The 19015-nt window shown below is 36.2% G+C and overlaps 1 protein-coding gene across 1 annotated transcript in view; it reads right to left on the bottom strand.

Annotated features, from left to right (window-relative positions):
• The window catches only part of AK5 (adenylate kinase 5), a 98964-nt gene that overhangs the window by 57398 nt on the left and 22551 nt on the right, over positions 1–19015 (bottom strand). The window contains exon 6 of the mRNA XM_052800335.1: positions 17814–18005. Coding sequence (XP_052656295.1) covers positions 17814–18005 — 192 coding nt within the window. The remainder of the gene's footprint in view (positions 1–17813; positions 18006–19015) is intronic.

The raw sequence follows: 19015 nt of genomic DNA on the forward strand, positions 1-19015 counted from the left end.
GAAAGTGCACCTTAACATGCACCTTGACATGTATTACATCTATCCACCAACTTCTATAGCAAAGTCAACTATATTAATTGTTTTTGAAGATTAATTAAAAACAAAGACATGCTTTAGCATATGCACATACAGAGACCTTTTCTACCTTGAAAGCACAAACATTTACTTTTTCTTATTTTAAAAAATATGCATTCTACTGTTTGAGTAATTTTCACTATGTGTTTACTTTTTAAAGGAAATTGCCTTTAAAGAGGCAAATGGTATTACAAAGAACCAGAACAGTGGTGTCAACATCAAGACAGATCACTACTGAGAGCTTGAATGGAAAACTGAATTACAATCTGAGTTAGGAGATGCTCCATGATTTATTTGTTACTCTGTTCCTGTAGAACCCAGGAAAACATTCAGCCTGAGGGAGAGATCATCTTACTATCACCTCCCCTGGGTCTAGAATAAATTGTTTTTTACTTTAATGCACCTAACTCTAAAGGAAGGGGAAAGACATTACTGATTACAGAGAGTCAGGTATGATTGGATGCTATCCAAATCCTCATACAGCTTTAACAGCCCTCTGTGTCTTAGCTTGCAGTATCCTTTCTTTTCTCCTGCATTACTGGAGCTCACAGTGATGCTGCAAATTATGAAGCTTAAGTGTAAAATTCAGTATTTTGAAACCTAGACAAAAGGCAGAGCAGTGCAAACAAGTTGCATGAAGCTCAGTCAATAGCAGCTGTAGTTGTCCGTTTGCTATATACAGCTCAGTGATGTTACAGGAAGATCTAGAATTACCCAACTCTTCCCCAAATGCTTTTGTTCTTTCATTCCACAGCAGTAATGCTTGTCCTCCAGTAGTTTTTCTTCCATCTTTACCTAGGAAGACTTCTGATGGGGCTTGGATGTGTCCTCGTTCTTCAGAAGTTCCTGGGAGCTCACAATATTTCATATAAACCGAGGGACTTTTTGGGAATAAACCAGTTAAGGATGAGTTGCTACAGCGTAATTCCCCTATTTCCTCCAGTACGACATGAGACCAATACTGGAATGTTCCCATTCCCAGAGCACCCAGTTCAGTGAAACAGCTCTGATTACTAATATATATTTGTGTGTAGAGAGGTTTTTCCTGAATGACATTTTAAAAATATATGTTTTCCCCTGCCTGTAGTGCTCCTGGAGCTCCTGCGCCATTGTCCCTTTTGCTTAAAACAAAAACCAAATCATTTTCTAGCATCAGCTCCCACAGCATGTACAGATTGCAGACATGCAGCCCAAATAAATATACAGCAATATTGGTTTCCCAGAAAAGGTCCATACAAGCAACAAGTGTAATTCAAATAAGGCAACAAAAACAAATTTTAGAAAAACTCAGAAATAAAAGACATTTCTTCCTATAAATACTATTTTCTTCCAGTGATAGTTTGCACTTTGCTTCAATGAAAAGCATTGATACTGCTGCCAAATACTTCCCTTTCAAGATCAATAGCATTTCTCCTGCTGGCTTTTGTGGCAGACATTCTGAATGAAAAATACTAAAATATTGTAGGCTGGTCTTTTACCATTAGATGATGTCATAACAACTATTGCCAAAAATACGATTTTTGCCTATGTATCATCACAGTTTTCTAAGGAAGAATGCTACCAACTGAAAGCTAACAAGAGAAGTCCTGAATTAATTTCAACTGCAAATTTAACTAGATAATAAAGCACAAGAACTAATGACTCAGATGCAAGACCAAACATAGGGTATACCATAGGCTTAAACATGAGCTGCTGTGGGGGTTTTACATGCAAAATCTTCATTGAATTCAGGAAATAATTTGACATTTGTAGGTGTCTAAGACCTTAGCAATATAGATAATTTCATCTTCAACAGTTGTTATTTGAAGTGGAATTTCAGACTGTAAGAACTAGAACATTTGAAAATTATTAGCTTTTCTATTTTCCTTGGAAGACAAAAATAAATTTTATTTCCCAGCTAAAAAGTTTCTGTGTATTTAAATGAATTCTGACCTAGGATAAGTAGTATTTCCAGTGGTGGTCTCTATATTAATAAACTTCATAAATGGCATGAAATCCTTGATAATAAGGCCTCCCTTAGTCATCTTGAGCTGAAGAGTGCTAAATTTCAACGAAATAAATTATTTATCTCTAGAAGCATGACTCATATCAAACTTAGGGTAATATTCAGCAAAAGTCAGTTTGAGGCTAGGATGGGCTCATAAAACCAACTGCCAATTGCACTGCCTCAGGAAGGACATGAATTTGTTTCCTGCAGCAAGAAGTGAGTGCACTGCTATTTTAATTTCTGTACCATAAAGTTCTGTTTAGCTGTCTAAATTATTGGAGCATATTGTTTCAGAGCACAAAAGAGACTATTTGATTTATAAATGAAAGCTGGCAAGCTAAGGAGATACTGACAGAAACTATTGCTTTAGTCATCATGGAATATGACATTCTTGCATCTAGCATGTATTTTTTGGAAACAAATGTAGGACAAAATCCCACGTGATTACGTAGGCTGAAAGCATTTTTTGAATATAACACAAAAGTGGATGAAGTGGAACTGATTGACATAATTTATTTAACTTTTCAAAAGCTTTTGACAATATTTCTACCCAGAGGCTATTAAATGAAACATAATTTTAGGGAAGCACTAAATAATATAATGGGTTTATTAAAAAAAAAAAGCATGAGAAATGTCCAAGGGATGTGTTGTCAACGAGTAGTATGGAGAATGGCCACTATATTGATCAAGGAAATAGAAAGTACAAATCAGAGAACTAGAGCAGCTCACTTACCCTGACTAGGGAAATGAAGTCTGAGAAGGGATAGGGATATTGTCAAGAAATGCATATTATGCAACAATAGTGTGTGTTGCAGGAGAAAGGTGAAAAAAAAAACAACCAAAAAAGATCAAAATGAAGCCTCCACAATCTTTCTTTTTATATAATTCTATAACTTTACCTTTGGCTGTCCACTACCTGTTCGTTTGAGCTAAGTGAATTACAGAATATTGAAACTTTAACACTTGAGGTCTAATACCATAGTATTAATACACTGTTGAGATATCAAGAATTTATTGCAAAAGCAAGCCAAACAAATATATATATTGAGTATTTATACATTATCTATAAAAACTGCTATAACTCACCACTGCTTCAATTTACACAGAAAATTAGAACTTTTGATATACTAAAGGAGAATCCACTACTTTACACTTACTAAACTAATCATTTTATAAACTGGGGGTTTTCTCTGTATTAAAGCAGCTTCTGGCTAGTATTCTCCATCACCGCAGCTCCTTCACAATTCCTGTATTGTTCTGTTGGATGAGACTACATCATGGCATTTCTCACACTATGGTTTTTTTCAATGTCACCTTGTGAAATGGCAGACAAATAAATATCTGTGAAGCTTCCACCTTTCCATTTTCTGCCCATTGCTAGTATGGGTTTTTTTCTGACTTGATTAGTTTAGCAGAATAATCTCAATCTTACAGCTGTAATTTCTACTGGGATTCTGGCAAAACATGGGCAGCGAATTACAAAATTAAGTGTTTTCAGAGTGTCTGCTTTTTGTAATATGTCAGCTCAAAGTGTATGGAAGGTGTACCTCTTTCAACCTTCATCAGTGTTGTAGTACTGACTAGAACTCAAATGGTGACTAGATATAACAGCTATTTAGAACATTTAACAATTATACATTGTTTTTAATTTACCTTAATATAGTGAATGTTTGATTTATGTTTGCCTTTCTTTTATTATTAAAATTTTACTATTGGTAAAATTATTATTAAAAAGACATTCATGTTATCCAGACAGAGTGAATGGCATGGGCTCTGACACACTCAGGGACCCTGGAAAACAAGTTTGGTTTGGTTTCAGGATAGGCTTTAGGAGAAAACATTGATTTGATTGTATTTTCTGCTTCTAAACAGTTAAAAAACTGCTATACAATTGTGACTAAGAATTAATGCATGTTTATGTTAGCAATTGAAAATTACTTCAGTATAAGCTTATGGAAGCACTGTTAAAAGCAACTCAAAGTGTGAACGGGTATTCTTGCATGCTTCTAAGAGACAAAAATACAAGAAATGAGATATATATGACAAATTCTAAAATTATTTAATAGTTCATATTGGTCAAGATACTCTGAAAAGTTGCAATGCGAATGGGTATAAGTAATTTTGTCTTTATTTTTAATAGATTCAGTAAATGAAGGAAGTGTTAAGATGCAATTTATAAGGGTAGAACAAGTTTATTATTAAGTTTTGTGATGTTTAGTTTCAATTAATTTGATACTAGACTTAAAGATTGCTTTTACTGCATTTTTTTCTGTTTAAGATTCCAAATGAACAAAAGACATTCAAGAAACTGAAGATTTCTTTACCTTTGCAGTAAAATTACTTAAAGTGGAAAAAAAGACAGTGTGAATACATCCCAATTTTTTTTTCTTACAAAAGAATTGGGATTGGGGGGGATTTTAGGTTCCCACACTCCTTTCATGTAGTTTAAGCTGTAATGAGATAGAAAACAAAGTATTTTAAATATTCCTTTCTCTTTCTATAACTTTTTTGTTCTAATTCTGAATAAGATGACTTGGATAACCTGACAGTAAAAATCTTTTTAAAAAAAAAATAATTTCAGATTATTTTAAGCCTGAACCTGTTACGTTAACTCAGTTTTCTGGCATTCTTTGGCTACCTGTCCCGTTTTGAAGTAATACAATATATGGCATTGCACTGTGCAGATAGTAAAATTCAGTTGGTGGGTCTCACCAAGCATATCCTAATTAATAATCATTAATACAATTCCAATTCCCTCCTTTTGCATATCATAAATCTTATTAGATCTTCTAACTCTTATGGAGTATTATATCAACGGTAAATTTTTTTTTTCTAAGGGACATAGTCTTCTCTAATGGGCATGATAAATGTTAAGCAGAAAGTATCAATACTCAGACTCACTCTAAAAGTGGACTTGTGATAATTTATAGAACAAAGACAAGATTTGCAGAGTTTTCAAAACAGTTTGGATATGCTAGTTCTTAAAACTAGTTTTCAAAATCTCACGTTGAAACAATGACTGCATTCCATACAGTCATTATTGCTAAGGAGGAAAGGAAAATTTCCTTTAGCTTGGACTATAGTGTTCTAGCTCCCAGAAACTTTTGGAAGTCACTGTCCGAACTTCCAGGGAACTGTAATCTCTTATTTGACTCTGTTAGTTTTGAGAGTAGTCTATACTGTAAAAGAAGAAAAATAATTTGGAGGCAGATTGTAATTATTTGTAAAGCTTACTCTGTATTAAAATTATGGCAAGGGAGTAGGGGACCTGACTAAATACAAATACCCTATCAAACAAAAATTCAAGTGGACCAGTCTACACTGAACAAACTAGATCCCATTTCCATTAAAAGCCCTCCATTGGGTCTTAGGATGTTGTTGACTTCCTCCTTCCTCCAGTGTGGAAAGTGAGAATCTACAGAGAGCCCACTTATATATGCTGGCTCTGCAAGCAATTGATTTTGCACACCAGCTAATTTTTAACTGATTCCCTGATGTGAACGCAATACTCATTTACCTCATGTAATGAAGACCCTGGGCACATGCCTGTGATTTAATTTGCAAAAGGTTTCCCACATACCCTTCTCTCAGAGCTGTACAACTTTTGTAAATACATAAATAATCACTGAGGTAGAGAGTGACTCCCTCTACCTACTTATGTCCCATCCTTACTCCAGTGAATAAATAATCACAAGCTTCTATCCCTGCTTAAGACTTTTTTATTTGTCCTTTTTCATCCTCAAGCCAAATCATGCATTCGAAAAAGGTTAGATTTAGGTCTTGTTTCATGCCTCAAGTGTCAGTCATTTTCTAGTAAATCTTTTTTCATGGCACTTTTTTTTTTTGTAATCAGCTAAGTTCACCATGCTTGTGCAGTTCATGGGGAAAAAAGGAATTTTGCAATTTTGTTTGAATTTTGCTCAATGTAAAAAGAGCACCTGTAACCTTTAACTTAAAGAATAATTAATATTTATAAGGTATGTTACCAGAATGGGGTTATAGCAAATTGCTGTGCAGCCTTAACAAGAAGCTATCAAATAAATTCTTTTCAAAGTTCTCTCTAACATAACTGGTTGTTAAGCTAAGGGGTTTAGTAGAGATTACTTTCCAAGAAACACTGACATGGTTTCTTTTACCAAGTCCTAACGTAGCCTACGAGAGAATATCCAGATATGTTTAACTTATTCTGTATTACGCTCACCCTGCTAGATTTAGTGATTTTTCTGAGGAGTGGTCTCCTGGCTGTAGTTCAAGGATATAATGCATAGTTCTTAAAACCAAACTCACTTCAGAATTCACATGGCTCTTGACCCTCTTTCTAAAGTTCAAGAGATGTGAGAGAACATGAATTGCATAAATGAAGAAAAGCCTCTGTTCACACTACTGGAATTGAGCTCATTTGTGTCTTGCACCCTATGAACGGGGTCAGAGATGAAAGCTAAAGTACCCACAAAACCTTTAATGGCCATTACAGCAACCTGAGGTGACATACATAGCCTGAAGGACAGCAGAGATAATGTTCTTGTAAAAGAAACAGAAATGAGCTGCCTTGGGTTTTTGTGGATCTGTATTGTGTAGAATCTATATAGTGAAATTCTTGCAATAATGTTCAGATAAAAGAGGACTGGGGGGGGTGTGTTTCAGTGTATTAAGGACCAATAAATTTAATAAGTGACTTGACTAAAGACTGTATTGCCTGCATTCTAGCTTCCCTTTTAGTAAGGACTCTGCATTTATACAGAAGTCTGTTCTTTTCAGTAGAGCAGACCAAAAAAGCACAGAAGGCAGGACACAGTAGGAAACTAGTGAAAAGTATATTTTTAAATTGCCTAATTGGCATCTTGCAGTGGTAGGAGAGGGAGATGACCTTGGCATTACAAAAACTGTATTATTACCAAAACACCATGGATGGTAGAATACAAGAAAAGACAAGACCTGACATGCGAGACAGAGCAGAGAATTTTGAGGTACTGGTATTGAAAACATGAATGCGAAGCTTCAATTTGACATTCTGGTTAAAGATGGGAGGAGAAATCCAGTGGAGGACATACTGAAAAATGTTAAGCTTTACCTAAAACCAACGTAATTTTAGCAATTATATTTTTAACAAAATTGATCAAGGGGTAACATATGTATGAACAATCCTAGATATATAAATAACTGATCATAGCCACATTTTAAACATTAAGTCCTCTATTTGCTATACCACAACTGGTATGAATGACCATGTTTTTGGCATAAAAAGAGATTAACCATTGAGAATGAAGACAACAGTTCTTCCTTCACAGAAAATTACAATGATAATTGTGATTGCAGTGTTATAGTCATGTCTTGTGAGGCTTCTTTTCCCATTTTATTATTTAAGTAGACTACTGAATTGCAGAACGTAATACAGTGACAACAAAGTGAACAGATAGTTGTATTTGCTGGCCATTAATGGAACAAACTGCAGTCCTGTTTCAGATGGAAAGGTATGAATGTTAACCGTGGGAGTAGGAAGGATGGTAACTGTGCAAAAGGATAAAGGAAACATGCTTAGTTATAGCAAAGACAAACTGCAGAGGATTCACAAGAGAATCTTTGCCAAGAATTTTAGGATATGTCTACATGATGCAAGGTAACACTGTGCAGAGATGTTTGTGCTAACACTAAAATGATGTACCGCAGTTACAAGGAACAAAACAGCCATATTAGTGGCTACCTGATGTGTTAAGTATCAGTGAATTTAAGAAGCAAGGGTATATTACCTCAGTGAAGTGCTGTGTTAACATAATAGCAGTGTGTCCTAATTCTGAAGTATTTCATACCGTTCTTCAAAGCACTGTTCGGTAGATATTCTTTAGTTTTATTAGAAAAAAAAAATCCTCCAAAGAGCTATCAGAAACATTCAAAAGGATATTCTGCAAAGGGGAAGATGTACTAGGGCAAGGCTATAGTTCTCACTTTAGCACTGTCTACTGTGGTACGTTCTGAGTCACACAATGGATGAGTACCTTTTCAGCTTTCTCAGTTCTCCATCAACACTATAGCTGCATCGAACCCTGTCTTGTTGAGCTTAAATGCTGCAATAAGACTCCAGAACACTAGAGAAAAATGCCAGAAGAGGTCCAGAAGATTAACTGCATCAGACTTTCTGCTGACAGTCTCAGCATCTCTTCTCCATTTTCACACTTAAATGGCTTCCGTCATTACAATACCTGAGCATTCACAAATGTGAATAAATTTATCTTTACGATGCATTATAAAATAAAAAAGTGTAATCCTTTATGTCTCCCCTCTCTTTCATGCAGTACATCTACAGAAAATGAGCAACAGGAGCAAATGCTCGAATAATTACAGGATGGTACTAGATTGCACGGCTACAGCCCAGTCCACTCAGTCTCATTTCACCCATTTGAATCAAAGTTGAGTACAGTTGATATCAGAGCAAACATTCAGTTGCCATGTGCATAAGGAAATAGAAATATTTAACAATAGCTAATGATACCAACTTAAGATTCAGGAAATAAGGATGTTAAAAACTGGAATTGTAGGGCACGAGCCACCAAATGTAGTAACATTTTAATGGGACTGTCAGAGTGACAGCTAAAAGACCATCCTGATTCTACTGATGTAGCAACTTGCATGAGTTGATATCCAAAATTTTTCCATCAACCGGCAGCAAAATAATTTTGCCACGAAATTGGGAAGTCGCTGACTGTAACCTTTTCATAGGGAAGATCCATAGGAGGTAATCAGAGCTGGAAACCACTCATGGAACGTTTAGTAAGAAAGTAACATTGACAGCAAAGCATGGCTGAAATGCAGCTTTGGTTTTCTGCTGGATGTTCACAAAATCGGGTGTGGTTTAGCATAGGAAAGTTTGCTTATGGATGCCAAGTATTCCTGATTCAAAACAAAAGGACTTCCCAGAGATGAGGTATTTTTTCCAGACTGGTTTCTTAATATAAATCTCCTCTAAATAAGAAAAATTAATCTTCATTAAGCCTCACTTTAACTACAGAATGGAAATTAGAAGCTAATATTCACCCAAAGGACACAGCTTAATTACCTTAAGATGAACTATTTAAAATAACTTGAAGAATATGTAGGGCATGTTATTTTAAATATCTCTTACAGCTCATTTCTCTGCATGGTAACTTGGCTTAATTACTTATCGCAGCTTTAGCTTCAGATCTGTAAAAAAACCTCTATTAATTTTAAACATGTATCAGTTTTCACAGTGCCAGAAATTGGATAAAATCTGGGATAGTATGGCTGTCAGAAACAGCATTCCCTCTCTCTTTCTGGAGTTCCTAAATCAGCTTGGTCCATGCACTCATCAATGGCCAATTCTACAGCCAGACTTGTCGAAGTTTATTTCTTTTTTCAAAGTCTACTTCTTCATTCAAGCTACTGGGTGTACAGGGGGCAGGGCAGAATTCAAAAAGCTGTTATTTATTTAAATCATCATGTTTCCAAAGTTAGTAAAGAAAATAGGGTTGCACCAATGCTATTCACCTCAGCAAAGATCTTCTACCCTCAAGGTTTCTCTGCATGCATGCATGTACACAGATGGCAAGTTTCCAAGCTTGGTCATTCTCTAGCAGACATTAGTAATTCTGATATACTTAACTTGTTGACATAAATCATATAATCAAAGGCTGGAAATATTTTGAAGCTTGGGAAGTGTATATGGTGCACATGCTTCCGCATATGCACAAATTACTTACCTATCTTTTCCACATAGAATGTGCGTATATTTGCAAACTGTTTAGATGCATTTCTACATAAATTTCATTTATATACCTTCTTTTGTATGTTCTTCAAAATACCTCACAAAGCAGTAACACATAAGTAGTGTTGAGACACAGCATAAAACCTAGCAGTGACGACAGCATGCATAAACTTTCTCTAGTTCAGCAGTTCCACAGGAAACAGTTCCAAGTTCTCTTTCATATCCCAGTTTTTCTGCAAAAGAGCTATCAAACATAGGAGAGACATAGAGACCCCTTAATTTGCAATAACAGCTAGCTGACTTTCTGTGTCTGCAGAGATCTAGTTACCTGTTCTAGGCTTCAACTTACCTTTCATTGCTTTGAATCACCAAAAAGTGAAAAAATGATAGTAATTATTTCCCATCCCACATCTCATTTTCCCAGTATAGAAATTTTTTTTGTCACTACATAAGCATATACATTCATGGAGCCAGATAAAGATTTAGGAACCATGCAGCAAAACAGAGGAAGACTCCTGAATCTCAAACAAAAACTCTGGTCTCGAGGTTCCCACAAATAATTGCCCACACTCCTTGCTTGATTTGAAGGGTTCCTAAAACATTGAAGTTTTGCTACAGCTGACGTTCAAAGCTATCTGGGTTCCTCTTCACACCCCCACTTGGTCATGGCCAAGAAACCAGAAGTACCCTGAAGAGCCAGTGTAGTAGTCATGTTAAAAGCACATCTAACATGTTCCTACAAGACTGTGCACGTGACTGCTGTATTTTTAAACTGAGAGGCATTTGAAAATGTGGCATTGGGCCAATCAATGGGAAATCTCAGTTCAGTACCCTCTACAAAGCAAAGCAAGTTCAAACCCACATCTATGACTTGTGGGGAGAAAGGCTATGCTCATATACAGATGAGGCTAAGTTCGAGTGAAACCATTCCTGCCAAGACTGTATCACTTTGTAGCCAAAAATGCAAGATCCAAGGCATCAGATGGCATGTAAATGAGATCCTGAGACTGCACAGGAGAAATGAGAGCACGTGGGGGAGGTGGTGGCTAACAGTCTCTATTCCTAGCATTACTTCAAGCAAGGGGGTGTGGGATTTTTTTTATTTTCTTTTTAAGGATTGTTTAATGCAAAACTGTACGGATGAAAGCAAGTATCACTACCATAAAAACAGAGCATCTAGTCATTCTGCGTTCTGCCAAATCAGATGCATGTTCCTCTACCGAGGAGAAGATTCTTGGAGCTGGATTCTGGTTTGGGAGAGGTGCCTGGCAGTGGCTGCCATTGGGACCTGGAAGCAGAGTGGAGGTTCAGATCATGCCTTTTCATAACAGCTATCAATAATACCTGGATTGACCTTGAGAGTTGCTGAAAGCACTGCAGGACCCCCATTTGTCTGGGGAGGGGCCCAGAATTAAAGGAGGAACGAGTAATTGAAAGTCCTTTGGTATCAGCATTCACAGCTCAATAAATAAATAAAAAGCCCAACCCAAAACCTCAAGTTGGACAGCTATATGATAGCACAGAAACTTCAGAAATTGATTATAACTGATGTTTTTGCCAGCATATTGGTAAGCCACAGCCTGTAGCTAAAGTTCATGTCAGTGTGCAATGCTATAGCAAAACCCCTTTTTTAACCAAATCAAGAGAAAAATTTATATAACAGTTCCGTGGGGAATTTTTTCTGTGACAGTTGACAGCCATTAGGCTTGTTTGATGCTAATGAGGGCAGACAGCTACGTAAGCTATTTCCCTCACCCGCAACTATTTAACTTCTAAATTTGTGCTCAAAATCCATTTCCAGCTTCAGCTGCTTTTTCTGGGTTCTCTTTACTTCTCTGACTAATCTGAATGTCATTTTAATGTTTTGCATAGGCATGGTAAATTCCCTAAAACGACAAATGAGACAATGAAGATATTAGTGAAATCAGCACTTCATGCCAGAGGATGCTGTCCCATTCTGGCTGTTTAAATAAGGACCAGAGCCTTCTTTTAATGTTTAGCATTTTTGTCTCACTAAAGGCAGTCTTTTTTTTTTAAATACACACAGGCTTATTAACATAACAAGGTTGACACTGAAGCACTATGCTTACATAGAATTATTATAAATAAGGCAGACTGGGCCTAATCCTGTCTCCAGAAAGAGAAACTTCGCTGCTACGGCAATGAGGTCTGTAAATTTTTTTTTTTCTGTCTAGACCAACAGATATGTTCTACAAAGAACAGCTACGCTCTCTGAGAACAGCTTTAGTAACTGTGACTGAAAGATTTTTGTAACCCAATGATCTCTCCAATGACTGTACCAATATCTATACCAGATTAGAGTCCAGACAAAGTGGAGATTTAGAGATCCTTTTCAAAATAACCAATAGCTGGGTGATGGGTATCACTGGGGTGGGAATAGCAGAGATTTAAAATCCATCTGAACAAGGCAGAGTAAAGACTTGACGTTTAATTGCCTTTTCCTTTCTACCCAACTTCTGCTATATTCTACCGTCTCCCCACAATTAGTTTTGGTTTGATACAAATAACTAGGTTCTGAAATACAGATTATCTGGAGATACAAATCCTGCATATTATCTTGCCCTCCTCACCTCTGATAATTTTTTCCTCTGATAAAAACATAACAGCAATAACCACAGCATGGTCAAAATTTTTACTTTACTGAATATGGCTGATTGTTACCAGTGGCTTCATTTTATAAAAATAAGTAGCCATAATTTTTTCTTGCATATTCCTCAGTGAATTAGCAGTAAAAAAAGTACAACTCTAGTATTTTTCACTGTGTGGGCACCACCTACTATCCTCTGAATTCTCCTTCCTTTCTCTCCAGAATATAGCTTGTCCCTATGACTGAGAACAACTTAACCAAGTCAGCTGAGCAGAAAAAAAACCATTTCTTGTGGGGAGAGGCTGCTTTCTGTGGGAGATTTTGTTTATGACTTAGAGTTAGGGACATTATGATACAAGTGCTACAACAGTTTGTTCATTGTGGTCTACCATGCTGTATTGTTGTGTTCTCTAAACTTCCCTTCAGTAGGATGAATGACATCTGATGGGACATAAATGAAAAGGCTTCCTAGTTAGAATAATTGTACATCGTAGTAATTTATTCAAAGGTCAGTGAATGTGGTTTCCTTGAGCTCTATCCTACAAAGGCTAGGTAGTTCATAGCAGCAGGTCTAATAATGATGAAACGCACAAAGAGAAACGTATCTTGAGATTAACAAAACAATAAAACTGTTTTCAGTTTAACTTTCCAGCTGATTCTTAAGGAACTCTTTTAATAGTAATCTCCTTTAACAGCAAGTTCTCACCAGACAACAAAGATGTGCTGGACTAGACCTTCAGCTAACACAAACCAGTTTTCTCCCAAAACACAGTTTATCTAGGCTGAGGTGTCAGGGGTGGGCGTAGGGAGAAGGATTAACTTTTTATTATTTGTAACTCACAGCACATTTTTTCAGACCAAGCTAGCTCTCTCTCAGGACAGCAACCACATTAAAAGCATTAAAGCATATTAGTTACATAGGGATTCGGGGGTTTTTTTCTTTCTTTGCCTTATGTTTTCATTATTATCTAATAAAAAAAAAAATAAAAAAAGAGGGAAACCCTTATAAATCAGTCTTAGAAAGTTAAATGATACCATACTGCATCTCTAGGAGTAGTGCAGCCAAAATAACAAAGTACCTAACAATGATTCTCATAGGTGAATGATTTGAACCACCTAAGTATTTTTAATTGAACAGCAAGCACTGTCTAGAAGTTTGCATACACAAACCCTTTTATTTTAAAGTTCTCTACTGATGACCACACCTCAATAGTAGCCTCGGCTTATTGGGCATGGCTGGGTACACATACCAATTGTCATGTCAGCACCTGAGACCAAATATAATAATATTCTAATATATTCATCTAAATAATTGCTAGATGGCAGGAAGGATATGGGAATGGATTAAACTGTGTTCAGGACTAAGTCCTCTGCTAAAAATCAGAGTACTTGCAGATCATCTAGGCACTTACATTTTCTCCCTTTTATAATTTAATCGAACTAACATCTTCCCCCCCCAGTAATTTGTGGCTTAGTTATTGTCTAGATAAACAATAGATAATATTCTAAAGTTACCGATACAATAAATGCCAGCATATACATCTATTTATATACTCCATGTCCAATATTGTCATATCTATTACTATTGTCTTGATACCTTCTGAAATCAAATTTGACTTAAGTAAAGTCAGGTTTTGACTTGTTAGACCTACTGACAGGTTGCTAAAAAGAATTTGAAACACAGACTGTGTGTTCATGAAAATATCAGATATTTACTTCTCTTTCTTAATTATAATGAAGTTTACAGATCTGTTCAATTTGAACAAAAATAAAAAATCTTGGATATTCCAACTTCATTATTCCAAAGAAGGAGTTTTTCAGAAAGGACAGAGTTATATCTTCCCGTTTCTTAGAAGTGCTGTAGGTTGGGCCCTCACTTCTTTCCTTCAAAATAGAAACCAGGATCAGACTCTGAGAGCAGGGATACCATGCACAGACTGAAAACATAAGGCATAAGAGCGGCAAACAAGTACAAGCTAGGTACTGTATAAAATTATCGGAGATCAAGAGGAAAAAAGAAAGATGAAAGAATTACACCTAAGCAATGTAACCAACAAGATCTGAAATGAAGAACATGTTTTTTAATTCTATTAACTTCACCAAAATATGTTAAAAACAGTATAGAATAACTGCTGGAGCAGGAAAATTAATATTCTTTGGGAATTTTGATTTTTATGTTCTTGCTCATGCAGTGTCTAACAGTAGACTATAATTATATCAAATGTCTACTCATTAATCTTATTTAGTTAGATTTCAGGGAATTTTTCTTTTCTCTTTTGGTCTGTGTATTGATGAAGAAAAACATATTTAAGTAGATGTTTAAAATTTCAGTTGTGGTTCTAAAATTATAACTCTCCGTAAGACAAATGGTTCTGTTTCTTCCCCCTGAGTAGAATCATGATGCTGGGTAGAAGAAATGTCTGAGATTTAGAACTTTGAATAGCAGTGACAAGGTGCAGGCAAGGATTTAAGAAAAATGTAAATCTTTTTTTTTTCCTCCTGGTCAACATTGACCTTGCCTGACCTTGCCTCAAGGATTCACACCTCTAGGAATTAGGCTAGTGTAATTCTATTTTATGCTGTTCTAGTTCTTACACTGCTCTCATCCACATAGTATTTCAGTGCCTTCCAGGTTCAATGTTATAATCAGCAGAATGAATGCAGTTTTCTTCCTTGCTTCCTCCTTCTGTAGGGAAATAGCATGCACAAGTGCATCAAATGTATGTAGAAGTGTTAATATTACATGTGTATTATACAGATACATACTAGGAAAGGCAAGTTGAAGATACAAGGCTTCCACCAGGAGAAGGTGGTGATGAGGACTGCCATGGTTCTTGGATCCTATGGCTTTCTAAGAAAACTCTGTCTTTTCCACTGATGGAAGGCTATGAAAAATTATATAATTTTTTTTTTCCCAAAACCAAAAGAAAGCTCAAGTTCATCAATGAAGAAGACAATGGGATCAAAGCCATTTGGAGTAAGAAAACATCTGTTATCTCCATTGATGTTTGCTTACAGGACTAGGACAGAAAGTTGGCAGAAACATACTTAGATTTCCCATTGGACAAATGAATTTCTAACACAATGAACTTATGAAAAGAAATTATGTTGTCAGAAGAATGTCAAAACTCTATAGATAAAGCTGATCTATAAACTGAGCGCTAAGAAAAAGAACAAATGGTGACAAAATATTTTTTAAAAACACTTTTTAAATTTACAACTTGCTCTAGTAGTATGTAGTCTTCTATGTGGACTTAGCATATGTTTCCTCTCTTTCAAGGTCATGTGGTTTTAAAAAATGCCCTTTTGTAGAAATTTTCAGTTGCTTGCTTGCTCTGGAGTATGCATGCTTAATCTCTATTTATTACTTCTTTCCCAGCTACTCCTTTTTCTCATTTATCCCCCACCAACTTAGTTGCCTTAGATAACTGCAAAATGTATCTTCCATATGCAATGAAATCCTATGGAAATGAGGTCTGCCATATATATTCTTTATCATCTACAGAAAGGTATCCTTTTATCTACTGGCCATGAAATTACTCATGCATCTAACTAACTCTCAGGGCTTGGCTTTACTCACGCATCCTGTTTTTGCAACAAGGGAAACACAACTGCACTATAGCAGCTCTAATGACAGGTGAACAACAGAGTCTCCCTTCCAAAGTCTAATTCTCTTCACTTCTGCACCAATGTAAATCTAGAGTAATTTCTAGATCTCTATGAAATTATATTAACATACTTTGAGTAGATACCATATAGTTAAGGAGTAAATTCAAATCTTACAGATTTTTTTCATATTAAGGACTTTTTTGACATGTTGCCAAGTCAGTATTTTCTGCATAGGCTGTTTCCTTGTCCTGTAGTCGACAGTAATATAAAGTTCACATGTCATGTTACCATTTCCAAACCCATCACAAACATCTAATTTCTTCAAGAAGGAAAGAGATATCTAAGGTGAATACTGCAATAAAAATTACCTTTAGAACTCTCAAGAAACAGAGCTAAAAAGCAGAAAATGAAACCTCAATAGGAAAAACATCTTCTGTTTTAAAGGTCTCATCACAGAAAAGGAGTTCTATCCAGATGTCTCACATGCTTTATCCACAAAGGCACATTTTCCCTGAAGAGCTAAGTATGCTTTCTATAGGAGGAGCACTTGCAAAGGCTATAGAAATGTCACAAAATACACACTCCCTCAATAACAAAGAGCAACTTCCAAGAATTCCAGTCCTCTCATCTTTCCAAACAGAGTTAATCAAAATCCTCAAACAGAACAGATACTCTCTGGAGAAAACAGTGTAATAATTTCCTGGGATTTTCATTCTGAAATTCAGACAGATGTTGAAGTGCATTATTAAGGCTACCAACATCATTAGATGACTTTGCAATTAAGGACGCTTTGGCCCATCATGAATCTGACCAGCACATAGAATTAGTCATACTTGCCGTGAGGAGAACATACCAATGTGAACTACCTAAGTTATTTAGGCTATCAAAAGAAACAAAATAGGCCATCTGTGCTCTCATGGTACCGTATGTGGTACCAAGTTTTGTGTGCTATTACAACCAGACACAGTCCGCAATTTAGAACATGTCAATAATTCAACTGTTGTCAACTGCTCATTGAATTTGTCATCATTAAGCACTTAAATACTTCAGCAGTATTTGCTAGCCCTACCTCCATAAAGTACTTCTGGCTTTATTTATGAATGCAGATTTTGGTGTGTTCTGTGTTTAGAGATAGTTTCTCTTGCCCCAGATATTGCAGAAATCAGTATTCTTACTGATATCCAAGTGGTCTATTTACATTGCAATTTTCTTGTCATCAAAATTTTTATCTGAAACATTCAAGCTTGTAGGTGACCACATAATAAGGCATATTTAAACGATGATAAGATAATCTAAGGACTTTTTATTTACTGGAGTCAGTAAACAGCCAGATATATTTATTCCTTGAAGAACCTGTATTGATTTAATCCAACTCAAGATATGCTTTCTGTTAGAATGTAGTTTTTTTCTGCTTTCCTCCCCTCTCAAGACAACCATCCAAAAAGTACATGACTATTTGCAAGGGATGAAATTGCTGGCACTGGAATAGCAACAAGTGTTTCAAAGCAAGCTCTTCTTTCATGCAAGTAATTTCTGAGCAAAGGATTTGCAACTAGCTGGCGAAGCAATTTATGCTTGCAGCAAAGAATTGACATGGGGCTTACCATGTCATCTACATGCACATCGATTTTGCTCTGTGTTACTGCATTTTGCAGAAAATACTCTCTCAGCAAACTGAAAGTTTGTTTTCAGTAACCATGGTGTATACCTAAAACATAATGTGACTCATCTAGCCTATCGTAAAACAAAAGGTCTAAGAAGCCAAGTATAACCACAACAACAATTAAGGTTTCAGAGGTATATACTAAAGGACTTACTGTGATGATTAGCCCTTTTTCCTGGAAATATTTAACCAATGGGATGGCATTCTGCTTGAAATTCATTAGTCTTCTTTGAGTGGCTTTCAGGTTATCATCAGGTCTCCCTTGCTGTTCAGCACGCTTCAGTAACCTTTCTTTCAGCCTTTGACTGGAACATGCCAGAAACACCACCAAATCTGGGGTACAGATCTGTGGAAAGAGCAATTCAAGAAGTCTGTGATTGAGTTGACTATCCAGCACTATAGGACTCAGCAATTCCATTATTAGGTGAGGCTCAGATATGCTACATTTGCAGAAGTTGGAAGTTGATGAAGTCATTCATTTTCTGTTGTCTTTTTAAGGAAAATTTGTAGACTTAAGGAGAGGCTTGTTTGTCTTATGTGAAGGCTAGTGAATTTGTTTCACCTGAAACGTTAAGGAGAAAGTTTAATGAAAAATTTTTACCTCACCCCCAAAACCTTCTGTAGACTGTGTTCATCATTTGAATTACCAAAAGGTTCCCCTAGCTAAAATTAAAAATCTTCTAAAAGAGCAAAATATAAATATCTCATATTCTGCAGGAAGATGGTTGTATGTTTTCCATCTAAAAAGTCTTTAAGCAAAGTGGTATTTAAAATCCAGCAGCCACTATGAAGCTAACTGATGCCTACGACCAGATGAAAACAGACCTGTTCCAAGATCCACAGTTTCTTACAACACTTTCTCTGTTTCTCTAATCTCACCCAAGCTTCAGTGCACTTTTCAGGAGATCAGGTGTGGCAGCTAAGAGGATTTTAATTTCTGCTATCCTTTTTGGTCTGTGTTGTGAGCACTGTTTTCTGTCACACCCATCCCCGCACTAAAGTTCAGGAAGTACAACCTTACAGCAATGAGAAAAAAATTTTGGGGAACTTTAGCTCTTTCCCAGTTATATTCAAGTTGCCCTTATGGCTTTCAGTGTTCCTCATAATTTTTGGTTACTCAAGCTATCAAACAGTTACAGAACTGATACCTCTGGTGCTTGAGGTGGGGAAAGCAATCACAGTCCCACTTTCTTAGGAATGCTGCTAAATGTTCACAGGCAATCTTCAGAGGTCACCACTATTTAGTACATGTGGTAGAAAAAACAGAAGTCACAGAATCATAGTATCATTTAGGTTGGAAAAGAACTTTAAGATCATCGAGTCCAACCGCAAACCTAGCACTGCCAAGTCCACCAC

Source organism: Harpia harpyja, chromosome 11 (assembly GCF_026419915.1).
Source record: "Harpia harpyja isolate bHarHar1 chromosome 11, bHarHar1 primary haplotype, whole genome shotgun sequence".
Classification (NCBI taxonomy): domain Eukaryota; kingdom Metazoa; phylum Chordata; class Aves; order Accipitriformes; family Accipitridae; genus Harpia; species Harpia harpyja.